Here is a 15,398-nt window from a genome sequence, read left to right on the forward strand (position 1 = left end):
GAGGAAGACATGCATCAGACACATTTGTATACTGGTAAACTCCTGATTCTTCTACTAAAGAGAAATACCCAGAAAGATAAATAAATCACTACATGTGCACTTTAACTTTTATCCATTTTTACACAAAAATGATTTTTCCTTTCATTTAATTACGACCAACATAAGTTCAATCACCGCTACCAGACATCTCTAATAATTAAGGCAGAGCATGACATATTTATTAGAATGTGTGTTGGGTGCAGAGTCGTGATAGCTAAGTATAGACATACAGTAAAGCTGAGTGCAAGAGTCTATCCACTGTCTGCATCTCCTCCGCAGAAAGCCTGCTCCCTGTGTGAGTGCATAGTTAGTTCTGTACAGTAGTATATGTGAGTCATCATCCGATGTATCATGGTGTTGTGTCTTTCATAATAAGAGGTGATCAAGTTGCCAAACAGTCATTCAGAGACCTTTCTTATTTCAAGTCAGAAGAGGAAAGACATCATCATCATCATCATCAGTCTGAGTCAGGATGTGTTGATGTAACAGCTGTGCTTTGACACAGGAAGACTATTATAGATCCAGCTCTTTGGTGTATATTAGATGTTTTATGGTTCAGATTTCTACTACATCAATGCTGGTGCACTATTTTTACTTTGTTTTATGTTAAATACATTTTGTCCCTATTTAAGAAAAATGAAACCCCAGGACAGTGTATGTTATTGCTAGGTTTATTAGTTATACATAAAAAAAAAATGCATCACCACACTTTCAGATCAGTGTGGCTTTTTCTGCAGAGAATGTATTCTGTAGGGAAATTGTTCAATGGTTAAGTACGGTCAAACCAGACTGGGGAACTTCACACTTCTAATTTGTGAATGTATGTGTCTTGTGGGTAAGTGTGCCATTTTTAAAGGTCTGTGATCTTCTGATAAGGTGATGGGGCATCATTTTTGTAATGTATGCTTTAATGTAATAATGACTTCCTGTTTAAAAGGTCAAACTGTACTTCTTTCACTTTGCTGTGGTATTACGTTCAGATGTTTTATATCGTGGAAAGTTTGTACATACTGTAATTGCAAATAGCATACTGCCGATGAATTGTAAATGATTTAAAATCTTGCAAATAGTCATTAATAACTTTTTCTTAACTTAAAATTTAATCAGGCTGTCAGACTGCTTTTTGCGTTTTGTGCATGAACTAAAAAAATCCACATATTTCTCCTGCTGAAACCTAGCACGGTACTATAGGTCTGTGCATCTCTTCATTTGTTTTTCTGTAGTTACTCCGCACACTGTTCTTAAAAGCATGGGTTCATCTCAGCTGGAAATCTTTTACCCTTTAAGACAAACCTTGAAATTATTTATTTTCAAATGTTGCACTGCTCTTTCCCTGTACAGATAAAGACTGCATACACACACAGATGTGCAGACTTGACAAGACTGGCAAGTTGTGTTGTAAGGACTTATGTGTCTTCCCTTGTCCAAACTGTCGTCACTGCTTTTATGTTCTGGTGTAAAAAGAGTCCTTTGCTGTTGTAAAACTCAAAAACTTTTGTTCAAATAGAAGTGACTCTGTTCTTAGTGGAAAACCGCCAATCAAATAAAGCTTCTAAGCCTCATAACTGACTTAATGAAGTATTATTTGATGACCCGGTCCTGTCTGGTTGATTGTTAATTGGTCGGTAAGCTGCTCAACTGAGAGCAATCATCAGGGTGACTATCATAACGAAACCTTGATTTAATTCAATCACCAAATGGCAGAACTTTGAATATCAACTAATTTTGTGGCATTTAAGCTTAAAATCATCCACTTTTCAGGGGGATTAAGATGGGGGTGGGTAGGCAGCAGCACTCAGGGTGACTTTCTGAGAGTGTTTTGTACTTCAGCATCTGCTTGCTATCTTGCAGCCAGGTGTTATTTAAGGAGAAGACAGAGATAACTGAGATTGAGTGGCTCATTGTGTGTGTACATTTTTCTGTATCTCACTGAGCTTTGACTATGGAAACATAAAATAGTTTGAGAAAAAATGTCTAACAAGAATTGATTTTGTACTTGAGAGCATTTATAGTCACTGCAAGAAGATGCTTATACTGAATATAAGACATCTCATACACAGATGGAAACACACCATCACGTACGCAGCATATCTGCTCTTGATATAACTGAAAGAATTCTAAGAATTTACATAGATGTTAAAGCAAAAGACGTACCAAATATCAAATAAAGAATTGACAAATGAAGCCAAGAAAGACACAAATTAGGACTGCACTTTTCACATATAAAACACTCACTCATACTGCTAGCGCTTAGTGTTTAGCTTTGCTACCAATCAACTAGGTAACTTTAAATCATTTTAAAGACACAAACTAAAGTTTCTTGGTCCAGAGATTCCTCTTTCATAGTTAAAGTAAAAACACAACACTCAGTGCCCAAGAAAACAATGATACAGACATGTTTAAGGAGTAAAAACAGTCTTACCATGTTGAGGGTAAATTTAACCCATATCTGTTTTCATGTCTACCAAAGTACCAACTATTCTTTCTTAAGCTTTATCAAATCATCTGAGACTTTCCCTCATCTAGGGTCACAAACTTGTGTGTAAAATCTGGACACTTTGGTGCAAAGAGAAACGTCCGTCCAGAGTTTGTATCCAAATATGATGTTGAAGCTCATTTTGACCTGCACATTTTGGGTAGGAAAGTAGCAGTTCAGTTCCAAGATAAAGAGGTTTCTTTGATGTACTTAATTTTTATTGCCCAGTTATTCATATTCTGACTGCCTCTAAATGGAAATTCAGACTCATAGACCCAGGTGTGTGCAGAGGAGGAATTTTCTCTTCCTTGTCCTTGTCACTGCTCTCACATCATCTTTTTTACATATACAACAAAAATGAGCTCAGGTATGTTTACAGCTGAAGTAGTTTCATCACAGATTTTGAACTGAGATAGTGTTACAGAGGAAATATTTCTGAGATAAAGGACAATGTTATTGGTGATTTAGACTGTCAATTTTCCTACGATAAAGAGGGATCAGAGGACAGTTCTGCCATTGTCTCTCCATCAGATGAAAATCATCATCCACAGAAGGGACATGGCCATCTTAAGATGATGATATATATTGGTCAACATCACCATGGGTGTACACTGAATTTTTGAGGTGAAGGGGCCAAAACAAAAAAGCAAAAAAAAAAAAAAAGGAAGAGCATTTTAGCATGCATTTTTTCCAAGCAGTAACCTCTTGTCTAAGACTATGAGACAATGCAGAAGCGCTAAAACCTGCTGTTTCTCGACCCCCACAGCTGAGGGTCACATGACCAACAGGTGTCCTATGGCTGTACGCGAATGCTTTGCCACTACCAATATGGCTGCTATAGCCAAAGTGCTTCATTTTCCATTTGAGAAACAGGCAGGTGACGTTGGCGAGACTACGTCCATGTTTTATACAGTCTATGATTTTTTCCCACCAAAGGGGGCAGTTTATTGTGTTTTTGCCAGACAAGGGGCAGTTTAGTGTGTCTGCAAGCCAGGGAGGGCCTTTTAACACAGGTGTTTGCTCCAAAGGGTGCGCTTTAGTGTGTGCTTTGGCTCCAAAGAAAGCACTTCAGCGTGTGTTTTGGCTTCAAAAAGAGCACTTTAGCGTGTATTTTGCTCCAAAGAGAGCGCTTTAGTTTGTGTTTTGGCTCTAAAGAGAGCAATTCAGCGTGTGAGTTTTGCCTCATCTGTCCTTTCCAAGAGGACAGTAAAACAACTATCTCTTGTGTCAAATGATAGAATTACATCTGCAGGAAGCACACAGGGACATTCTACCATGTGGAGAACACTGAAAATATAGAACAAGGAGAATCTGAGAAAATGTGGTGAGTCAAATGAAAAGCAATGTGTATTGGAAAATGGGGAAAACTTAAACTAAATAGTTGTTAGATATAGTGGAAATTGAAAATGTTTTGTCTCTTTTCTACATGTGTATATAATCTAAAACAAAGCTGCTCTTGGTTGTACCTGTTTGTTTGTTTGTTTTTTTACTGTTTTAAGTGTATTCACACAGTGCAGGTCAAAGTGACCCGCAACATGTTCAATGTATTTTTTTTCCAACATAATACAAGGGTTAATTAAAACTGCCTTCTTAACTCCATGTATCCAAGTGCTTCCAAATGTATCAAGTTGAACTTTACAACACAGTATTAAACATACCAGTCAAAGGACAGACTACTGCATGGCACTGAACATGAACACATGCCTTTTGAAGCAGCTTAGAGTAACAGAAGTGTTGTGTTGGTAACCACAGGTTGTCTGATTGGTGCTTTGGCTGCTTTTATTTCACATCGCAGCATTACAGCCGAGGGGAAAGCAAAAGAAAAAAGCAGTAATTTATGTCCTTGGATTCACTTGAAACAATCATTTACTGGATAAGTGAGAAAATGCAAATGCACAGTGTTATTATTGTGTTGTTATGCATGTGTGAGAGTATGTGTTAGTCTGTCTATCTCTCTCTGTCACGATCACGCAGGCGGACGCACAGATGAGGAGGAGGAAGAGATGTAGGAGGAGGAAGAAATGGATGATGGAATTCAGACAGCTTAAAAAGGGGCAGCAACCAAATGCACCGTTTTAGTAAAATCTGGAGCGTGAGGAAGAGGAGGAAGAGTCATTTTAGCAGCTACTCAAGAGGGAGCATGACACAGTGTGAGAATTTGTCTGCTATTATAAAACTACAAGACAAGATAGTTATTAAAACTCAGTAAAAAGATGGATGCTTTATCACTCATAAAGAGGAACTGAGGGATTGTTACTGAAAATAAAAAAATAAAACTGACAGGGTTCAGCTGGGTTGGGGACTTTGGGGTAAGGTTTGGTTCAGAGGGTTTGAAGGTCAAGGCATTAGTGTTAATGTACAATGGTTAGAGTTTCGGGGTAAGGGTGAAGGAATTAAAATACCCTGATGCCAAACAACCACAGCTAAAAGGAAACACCCAGAGCAAGTGGACAAAAGGGGATAGAGGACTCCACACAATCTTATCTTGACAAAGGCTCACATGCTCAGCTCTAAGAGAGCAACCACATACTGTGTACGTCCTAAATCCTGCTTTACAAGGGCAAACCATCTTAGAGGAAAGCTTCAGGGTAGAATTGTGACACAACATCCATCAGTTTCATATAAGATCATAATATCATCAATTGCATTAGGAACAAGAGCAGTGTATCCGTCTGAAATTATTTTATTTGAATAGTTATTTGGTACCAAAAATCCAATATTTCACCTTATAGCAAAAGTTAGAGCAGAGTCTGTGTAGAAAAAATGTGCTCTTGACGATTTCTGGTGATCTATTGGCTGTTGGGTGAACTAGTGTCTTAAAAGCATAAAGTTGTTATACTTTGAGATAAACAGCTGATTAAAATGAATCTTTCTTGTTTGTATAATTTGGAAATTTACTGACAGAAAGTGAAACCTTACAGAAAATGTAGCATATTCCCCAGGGTGTATCAGCTCAGCAAAACTGCAGATTCATAAAGCCTCCATTCTGACCACTGGACTCTCAGGACACATTTTAACAAAAGTCATGTTAAAATATGTTTTTCAAACTTACCCCTAGAGGCAAGTTGAACACACACGCTGCATATTCATTAACTTAATCTCTTTTTTGTCTCAGTCTGACAGACTGTTGCTCTCTGGCTGGCCAAACTTGAGGGGCAGATGGTGATCAAATATGACCTCTGAACATCATGACAGGCACAGAGGCAGCACTAATGGAGGGCACGGTCTGGTGGCCTATTGTCTGAGCCAACTGTTATTCTAGCCTGCCGTGCAGGGACTTGGCTTGCTGCTGTACAGTAGCTGAGTCATTTAGCATTGAGTGGTCTTTTGAAGTCAAGATCTCGGACTATTATCCAGAGAACAGACATGACTTGTCCTTTGTTTTCCTGTATATGAGCTGATTCTTTGCTCAAATAAACTGACTTCAGATTAGAACTAAGAATAAACTGTGGTAGAATAATGGAGCTACCTAGACACCTTGTTATATGCTATAGGTAATGAAATATGCGCTGGTGCCTTAATAAAGCATACTTCTGTGTATTGTTAGAGAAACAGTCCACTGTCTCAGTTTCCACTCACCTCACAATTTCTGTATCCCTCTTAAATTGATGTACTTGCAAAATTACTCTTGAATAAAACTAATCCCCTAAGGGAACCTTCATTTTCAGGGAAAGAAATGCTGAGGGGGCAGGCGTATTGCATTTGTTTACAGGTTTTGTTTCCTAATTTCTACGGTATGCATCTCGGTTCCAAACCAGAGGAAGCATTTTCATTTCCAAACCTCATTACCACAGAGGCTGGAGAAATCTTTACCATGTGACCTATTTCAATTTAAGGCTCAAATTCATTTGACATCCTTCACTTGGATACAGGGCTAATTTGTCTTGTGTGTATTTCTGTAAATGACGGGCACCTGGAATCAGTGTGAACCGAAAAAAGACTCATTCTATGTCACCATCGCGCTTACCATTACCATGAAGATCATTTTAACAGTCTACTACACTGTAAAAATGAAATTTAAAAAGAAAACAACTGACCTCAAAAAAAGAGAGAAAACAGTGATATCATTGATCACATTGAGCCTTTCATTGGTTAAAAATGGCGGAAATGTCATATAAAATACTATGATAAAAAAGCAAACAGAAAAGCAAACTACACCTTTAAACAAAACATCTAACAAGTTGTTTTAACACATTTTATAGCATATTTTTGATACTAATCCTTACTTATTATTGTCCAATTTACACAGTTTGACCACCTGTTGTGTGTATCAGCTATGGTAAATGTCCATAATTATACAAAGAGATTAAGAATAAGTTTAAACCTGTGACGCTTTGCATCTTCAATACACACAGAGGAGAATATTTTGAGCCCTGTGATCACCCTTTCATGACAAACATGGAAACCTTATTGCAGTTTTCAAGCACAACAACTTTCTCTACTGCCATATTATGACATTACTCAGCCTGGAATCACATTTCATCCTTAAAGAGGTAACGGTTCTTATATCTCTGTTGCCCTCCAGTGTTGGATGGATAATATTACATCATATAAGTCTTTGGCTTTGTCTCAAATTAAGAACTTCTTACTATGATGAGTGCATAACTACGTTAACACCTATATTTTGATTGGATGTAGTCTCCTCGACTTCACCAACCTCGTTTTGATTTCGCGAAGCGAAGCTGGAGCCGTAGGGGCGGGCTTTGAGCCCCCACAGTAACAGCTATAGGGTGCCCGCCTGTCAGTCAACTGAGCTGTGCCTCTGATTGGCTAAACTCGTCATCTTGATATCTCCTAATTAGCCGAGCTTATTACCCCCATACAATGTGCTCCGTTTAGAGAAGTTATCTTTTCAGACTGAATTTATTTCTTGTACCAAGCTGTTTACAACTCGTTTATTTCAGCTTTGAAAAAGTCTTTTTTTTGGCTTGATGTGAATGAGGTTTCCGGTACTCCCGGGCCGGGCCTTTAAAGTGGACACTTTACGAACTGCCGTTGTTAGCATTTCCACATTGCCTCATATTTTGATAGCTGAGGTTAGCTCGCACTAAGGTATGACAAAAAGTCGTGCAATTTGATTTTTCCGATGGGTTTAACTGTTTTACATTGTTTTTAGATTGTATAGCTTTTAGGTTTCTGTTTTAATGTTCATTTATTGATTCATCTGACCTTGACTTATAAAATGATACTATAACTACATTTATTTTCACCAGTTGCCACTTCACACAACTTTATTTGACTTGTTGATACACTGTGCTGCTTTTAAACACTTCCAAGCTTGTACAAGAAGAGCCTTAGTTTTCACATGAGCTGTGGAAATTCTTTAATGGCTATTTCTGTTGCACTTTATGTGTTTTTTTTTCATGAAGCTTAATGCAGATCAAATTTTAAAGTTGAAGTATCATATATGTTATTCCAGCTTAAAATCAAGTGTGATACAAATAGAGTGACATGATTTGTTGAGAAGATGGGCCACATTAGTAAAAATCTTTTAGCACAGATTTCAAATATTGCACAACAGTAATAGTTGGCATGAGGATTCTAATCTCCTGGCAGATATCATTAGGAAGTGAACTATCCTTGAGGGAGAAATACTTGGTGGTTAAAAAGATCTGTTGTGCAACATGCTGTAGAGACCCAGGGCTGAAGCATTAAAACCAAATGGACTGAAAACACTGAAGCTGATTGTTTAAACATGTGCTTTCCCCCCTCGCTGATAAAAGGTTTACTTTGGACAGCACATGGATTTGTTGGTTGCATCACAAGGCTGTTTTATGGTATACATGTGATTATAGGATATCGGTGTTTTGGCAACTACATGTAGGACAGATGGTCTCTTAAAGGAATGAAACAAACTTACTTTCATTTTCAAAATGACTTCCTGGAAGAGTGTGGTGGTAGTCCAAATGTTTGCTTATCTGCACTCCAGAGCTTCAGCATGAATTCCATGGAAGGACCCCTGAAGACTTCAACTCCCTTTCCTGAAGAAAAAAAAAAAAGTAAAAAAACTTGGTATAAATAGGCAGAGTTAGAGCCAGTGCAGGACTCTGTGTGCTGCTCTTCACTCAGCATGAAGGTTAGTAGATTTTACTCTCAATAACAATGATTATACAGATATATTTGACATTGGTTATTATTTGTTTGTAGTAATTGTTAACTGCCTTAACCCTTCCCCCCTTTCTTTTCCTCCTCTTCTCCTTTTCTGTCCTCTTTGCTCCACTGCGTTAGAAATTTCCTGCAGTGTTACCATTGCTGCTGCCCCTGTTCATTGACAGAGGGTAAATCTATTTCTGTTGATTATTTCCCCTTTAACAGCCAAATACTGTAAGGACACATGTTTCTGAAGATTGTGCAGTTTTATTTATTTGTTAACTTTGATTTCTGATCAACTCTTAAGGTTTTGTCAACAGAGAGTTCATTGCCAGTGGGGGCCTTTTGGTGACTGGTCAGAGTGTGATGGCTGTACCAAATCACAGGTCAGGAAGATGAAAACATTCATGTTTCTTGATAACTGATGAGGACGGGCATGAGTGATAAAATGCAGCACTTTTAAAGCAGATGTTGAAGATATATTCTCTCTGTGGGGCTGATGAATTAATGAAAACAGGTTACATTTGTATTTGCTTGTGTTATTTTGTCATGTTGTGGTATGTTGCAGACCAGAAGCAGGCCCATGGCTGTATATGCACAGTTTGGTGGGAACCCCTGCGATGGAAGCCGCACTGAAACCAGGTCATGTGAAACAACTAAAGGCTGCCCTCTAGAGGACGGTTGCGGAGACAGGTTTCGCTGTGGATCAGGTAAGAAATAAAACTCACTACACACGAGAAATAACAACAAATAAAGTTACAATCACAGAGATGAATGTCCATCTTTGACCTTCAGGGAAGTGTATAAGTCGGTCCTTGGTGTGCAATGGGGATCAGGACTGCGAGGGAGATGGCCTTGATGAACGTGTCTGTGATATCCAGAGATACATTGTATGCACGGATACTGTCCTGCCACCAAACACTGACCTCCTTGGACTTGGGTGAGAGACACACCTTCAGAAGGAGTGACATTTGTCGCCACAGTCAGCGGGATGATCGGTTTTCTAACCAATAGGGCCCTTTTCTGTGTTTGTAGGTTTGATGCTGTAACAGAGACATGGAGGGCCAGTGTTATCAACACGTACAGCTTTGGAGGCCAGTGTCGCAGCATATTCAGTGGTGTCCACAACGCCCCCTACAGATTACCCCTCAGTACTCTTAAATACAGCTTTATGGTAGGTCCCATGAAATTACTTGCATTTTATTTTTCTCTTTGTCAGTTAATACTTCTAGTATGCCCCGATGACTTCTGGAGAATACCATACACTCTAATGAAGAAGTGCATGTAGTCTCAGAAGTGAAGCTGAAGTAATTAAATTTGCCAGAAGGAGGAAACTGCAGTGGTTTCAGAAATAAGACCATGAAACCAGATGGAGAAAATAAGCCATCTCACAGCTGGTTTATTACTCAGTAAACATTTCCCTCCAAGTCTTCAGTACAGCATGTGACGTTTGATTTGTTAACATGCTTTAATTTGGCGGCCTGTCCAGGGTGAACACCACCACTTACCCACTGACAGCTGGGGTTGGCTCCAGTCCATGTGCGACCCTAACAACAGGATAAGCGATGCAGATAATGAATGGATGGATGCTCCAGTTGACACTAAATTAACACAGTGGGGCTTGATTTCCTGTAATTAACGAGCCACTCCTGCAAAAACTGAGCAACCATGTTAGGAACATCACAATACATATCCATACTGTAATTAGAATCTGGTGTCTTTAAACTCTAAATATCTAACATGGCAACGACAGAAATACGGTAAAGCCAGTGGCTTCAGGCATCTCTGAAGTCTGCAGAGTCACACAGGATGTCTTGATGTCACTGCATCAATGAATCCACAATCAAGCATTCACGCCTGGTATCAAATAAGTGTTCATGTTGCCACAATACCACTGTCTTTGTGTTCTGTATTCCTCCTAAGATAATGCTATTTTTAGGTCACAGCTCAAACCGACTTCAGCGATGAAGTCTACACCAGTGAGTGGCACTATGCGAAGGATGTGGTCAAAAGAGAGACAGTGAAGGGGACCACCAAAGGATATAGGAATTATGACTTCCACGAGACAGAGGACAAGACTCAAGTGGGTATAAATCAATGTAAATTTGTAAAACAGAAAATGTCATTAGCAAATTCCAACAGAGATGGAAATAAAATTCAACATCCTCTTTTTTGTTTTTCCCCTCCTAGCACAAAAAACTGTTGGTTTTAAAGAATGAAATTGAGGTAGCTCAGTTCCAGAGCAACGCTCCTCGGTATCTCCCCTTATCTGAAGAATTTTGGAAGGCCCTGGCCAAACTCCCATCAGTCTACGACTACGCTGCCTACAGAAAAGTCTTGGAGAGGTATGGGACACACTACCTCTCTGAGGGAAGCCTCGGAGGCTCCTTCGAGGTCATCGCCAGCATTGATGCAGAAACTGAAAGTTGGATGGGTAAGGATAAAAAAAAATTGATTTTGCTTCATTAGTGTCTTAAATCAAAGAAAAGTTTTACCTCTGGGCATGACAAACTTTATATTTGTGATGGTACATGTTGAGGACAAAGAAGTTAGTGACTCATATTTTGTCTTGTTGTTAGTATTGAATGGTTTATTGACACGTTTCCTTTTTGTTATACGGTTGTATTTGGAAATGTGATAAAAAGTACTTTTACAGCCGTCAGAAATTGTCATGAACTTGTCTTGTATTATTTTGCATAGCATTTATCATGGAGTTATACACATATGAGGAAGATGGCCCTATCTCACAATGATAAAGAATCCTTTAAAAAAGTCCTGGATCCAGACGGTGATTTGGATCACCTCCAAAATTTAATTGCTTGTTCCTTGTCTCGTCTTGATCATTTCCTAAGAATTTCATCAAGATCCGTACTTTTTGACTTTTGCCGTTCACAGGCAAACAAACGGACAAACAGACAAACTCTCCCAAAAACATAACCTCCTTGGTGGAGGTAATAATTCACATCACTTTTGGTGTTAGGATTTCTCGAAGTCAACAAACTTTTTGTCAGTAGACGTGAGCCACACATGTAAATTAAGTCCAGATGGGGGCGCCAAAGCCTACATAAAGTTCTTTAAAGGAGCTTTAAAACAAACTTGAACATCAGGCACATCATGTCAATACTGGTTCTAGCCAACTCTAACTTTCATCTGTTGTTTTCTTTTAATGTTTCTCTGATTTTTAGTCAGTGAGAGCGAGCGGTACAACGAATGTGAAAAGAAAAAACGCTGGGTTCTCATATTCCCCATCACAGTAGTGCGCTGTAAGAAGGGTCACTATGAACACTCAGATTCATCCTCTGGTAAATATTAAACACTCCAACAGGTATTTGAAATGTTAATGTTCAGATCATTCATCATCTGTGAACTCTTCTCTTCAAAGATACTAGGACAACTAACTTGAACAAAGTGAATGTGGAGGGTGGTGGCGTTGAGCACAAAGCAGCACTGATGAGACTGGGGCTGGATGACTCGAGCACAAACTGGGAAAAGTACACAAACTGGGCTGACTCTATTCGATCATTTCCAAAAGTCACCAAAAAAACAGTAAGATATGACCTTTACCCTTTAAATCAACAATCTCTGTGTACATTTTAGCTTTTAATTGCCTGGATTTGAAAAATACTACCACCCCTCTCAAGTCTTCTCCCTCTCCTCTTTCACTTGTTTCCTGTAGTTGCGGCCCATATCAGAGCTAGTGAAGGAGGTTCAGTGTGCTTGTGTGAAGAAACTTTACCTTCGCAGGGCCATAGAGCAGTACCTCGCTGAGAGCAACAGCTGCCACTGCCGGCCTTGTCACAACAATGGCCTGGCAGTCATGAATGGTGATACTTGCAAATGCATCTGTAAGCCTGGCACATCAGGAGCGGCCTGTGAGCAGGGAACAGAAGTAGAGGGTCAGCAAGGTGAGAGGACAGTTCTTCATGTTAAAGAGATCCCTTTTATTCACATCTTTGCTTATAGTTATAAAAAGATGGTGACATGCAACTGAATGCATCAGCATTCAAAATGAAGAGGGTTAATAATCAACCAATAGAGACCAAAATTTTTGTTTTTCGGGGCTTCATATCCAGATTTAGAGCTGCTGCTAATGCTAGGACAGGATTCCAGGCTAACTGTCGTAAAAGAAAGCATCAGAGCTGCTATATCACTTTAGGAACCTAACAATCAAATACTGTTGAGAGGCCCTCTGACATTGGGGACATGGGTGCTGCTAGGGCAAAAAGTGCTGTTTATCACATCTTTCCACTTCCACTGCTCATCAAGGAGTGATCCACGGCAGTTGGACCTGCTGGTCCGCCTGGTCTTCGTGCTCTGGGAGACGAAGGTCAAGGAGCCGCTCCTGCTCCAATCCGTCTCCTCAGAACGGGGGACAGCACTGTATTGGAGAAACTACTGAGACGTCTGACTGTGAGACAGAAGACCTGCAGTACTTACGGTACAGTCAGGGGGAGCTTCAGTTTACTTTGCAGTGTGAATTGAATGATATTTTCAGCACTATCACATGAGGCTTTGAATTCCTTCAGGGGGAAGTTTCACACACATTTCAATCAATATACTGTTGTAAAACAGTTTTCCTTTATTTCTCCAGAACCATGGAGCCTCAGTGCTTTGATTATACTCTTCAAGCAAGTGAGAGATGTGGAGTCCCACCTGCACTTATCAATGGCTACATCCTGGTAAAGATGAAGAGCAACTGTTCATTAAAGCAAATTCAATTGATTTAATGAAGAACTCAAAAATGGATATTAATCTTCTTGCTCCTCAGGACCCTAAGGACATTTACCTTGTGGGCAGTAAAGTGGAGTACACCTGCACCAGTGGTTTTTATCTCATTGGTCAAGGCATTATTGAATGCGCAGCTGACCAGACCTGGCAACCCAACCCTGGACTGTGCACGTGTGAGCACATCTAACAGTGTTTTTCCAGTCACAATGAACTTCACTTCTTTTATTTTTTAAAATGAGCTTTTTTTTTCCTTCTAGTGTCGAGGTGCACACTTGATTCTCTCACTGGAGATGTCATCGCCTCACCTTTATACAAGAACTATCACATTGGGGAGAGGGTCACTTTATCCTGTCCAGAAGGGAAACGTCTGGTAGGAGAGGCAACAATTTCCTGTGACTCCAGCCAGAATTTCTCACCTGACCCTGCAAACATCCAATGCATTCCTGGTACATTTAACAGAAGGTTCATTGAAATAGTTAGTGGGTGGCATAGCTTCAGAATTATTCAGAATTAATCTTTTATTTTTGTGATGTGTTTTGTAAAAGTTGTAAAACTTCTTTCATCATACCCCACAGTTAATGAGCCACATGAACGCATTTTTCCCACGGTGCAATGCAAACCATGGGAAAAGTCTGCAAGAGGGAGATGTGTCTGCAAAATGCCCTTTGAGTGCAGGTGCATGTCCTTCAGTAACATCAAGGAGCATCGTTGTGCAACTTTTCCACGTCCTTATTAAGTGATTGCATTGTTTTCTTTGTGTCTCCAGTTCATCTCTGGAGCTATGCGCCACTTCTCCAGCGGGAGACAGATCAATTCTTCTGAACGTGTGCAAAATGCACACGCTGCAGTGTATGGGAAAGAATTACACAGTAGCTGAGAACAGCGCCTGCGAGTGGCCAGTGCGCAGCACAACAGGCTGCAACAAATGTCACATGTGGGAGACCTGTGATGGTAAAGAGGCTAAAAACATCCTTCAGAAAAGAAGATTTTGCAGCTTTTGGTCATTCTCCTGATTTGACTCTTTGCTATCTTTGCAGATCAAACACATGAATGTCGCTGTAAGGACTCTGCAGACTGTGCCACACCAGGATTGAATGTGTGCGTCCGTGTGGGAGAGGATGCAAGCGCATCAGCTCAGACCATGAGTGAGTGTGAAGCAGGACTGCAGAGATGTAAAGGAGCAAAGGTGTCAGTGGTCAGTATCCTCCCATGTGAGGCCTGAAGTTAAAGGATGTGACCTTTTGCTAATGTCCTCTAAATATTAATCCAAGTAATAATCTATCAGTATTTTCAAAAAGAACCTTCAATGTAATTTCTTTAGTACAATGTAAAAGTACAACATTATGTATATAAAACCATAATGGAAACATGAAAGACTGTGAATAAAAAGCATAAAAACAACCATGGTGAACTTCTTTTAATTCTTGTGATTTCTATGATGGCCACTGTAAGTGGCAGAGAAATGCCCAAATACATAACAGTAATTCTTTTTTAATAGTTCCTCTATTGCAAACACAGGTTGCACACACACTACACTCTATGTGAGTTTGGATATGCAAGAAACCAATTTCCTAAATGTCCACTAAGTTGTTGTCTAAAGTTCTGTTCTGCACTGATATGGTCTATTTCCCAAAGTCCCTGTGCCTCCAAACCAGACAGCACTCCACCTGCCAAGCAAACCCCTGCTGACAGTCTATTCCTGCCTCTGGCTCACTGCCCTTACACTGTGTGAATGTGAGCGTAAGTGTGTTTATGTGTGAACATGCCTGAAAAAGTGTGTGAAGACACCAGGTACTTACCTTCTCTTCACACTGTGAAGGTTATTGTGTGCACTTCGGTTTTACCAAAGGCTGGAGGGTGAGAGGACAGGGCTGCATGCGCACTAGAGCTGATACAGACCCTAGTGCTCATTAGAGGTGGTACATAAAAACTAACATCAAGACAAAAGAGTGAAATGCAGAGACCATTTACAGAACAGGATTTACCCTGGGCTATAGTTGAAGGTGAAAGGTCTCTCATGTGTTTGATATGTTTTGAAATGACAAAAAGTCACAAAGTGCTTTCC

At 39.8% G+C, this 15,398-nt stretch overlaps 1 protein-coding gene across 2 annotated transcripts; it reads left to right on the forward strand.

Annotated features, from left to right (window-relative positions):
* Positions 1 to 7,480: 7,480 nt before the first annotated feature.
* c7a (complement component 7a) lies at positions 7,481 to 14,719 on the forward strand. 2 transcript variants are annotated; one of them, XM_074669999.1, is made up of 19 exons: positions 7,481 to 7,567; positions 8,445 to 8,591; positions 8,744 to 8,793; positions 8,913 to 8,991; positions 9,174 to 9,315; positions 9,401 to 9,545; positions 9,641 to 9,779; positions 10,545 to 10,688; positions 10,796 to 11,039; positions 11,791 to 11,907; positions 11,988 to 12,151; positions 12,282 to 12,510; positions 12,875 to 13,043; positions 13,197 to 13,284; positions 13,374 to 13,506; positions 13,591 to 13,779; positions 13,909 to 14,008; positions 14,100 to 14,284; positions 14,371 to 14,719. In XM_074669999.1, the coding sequence occupies exons 2-19, from the start codon at positions 8,586 to 8,588 to the stop codon at positions 14,553 to 14,555; spliced, it is 2,508 nt and encodes an 835-aa protein (XP_074526100.1). In that variant the 5' UTR covers positions 7,481 to 7,567; positions 8,445 to 8,585; the 3' UTR covers positions 14,556 to 14,719. The 2 variants fall into 2 exon arrangements, with proteins under 2 accessions (XP_074526100.1, XP_074526099.1); XM_074669998.1 differs by having other exon boundaries at positions 7,485 to 7,567; positions 12,872 to 13,043.
* The last annotated feature ends 679 nt before the right edge of the window (positions 14,720 to 15,398 follow it).

Source organism: Halichoeres trimaculatus, unplaced genomic scaffold, assembly GCF_033239565.1.
Source record: "Halichoeres trimaculatus isolate MK-OKI-2021-1 unplaced genomic scaffold, fHalTri1.1 fHalTri1_scaffold_5, whole genome shotgun sequence".
Lineage (NCBI taxonomy): Eukaryota > Metazoa > Chordata > Actinopteri > Labriformes > Labridae > Halichoeres > Halichoeres trimaculatus.

Excerpts from the sequence above, each read along its gene's own strand:
- c7a (XM_074669998.1), top strand. Across the intron at positions 11,908-11,987 it reads ACACTCAGATTCATCCTCTG|ATACTAGGACAACTAACTTG; the intron begins GTAAATATTAAA and ends TTCTCTTCAAAG. Across the intron at positions 12,511-12,871 it reads AGAAGTAGAGGGTCAGCAAG|GAGTGATCCACGGCAGTTGG; the intron begins GTGAGAGGACAG and ends CTGCTCATCAAG.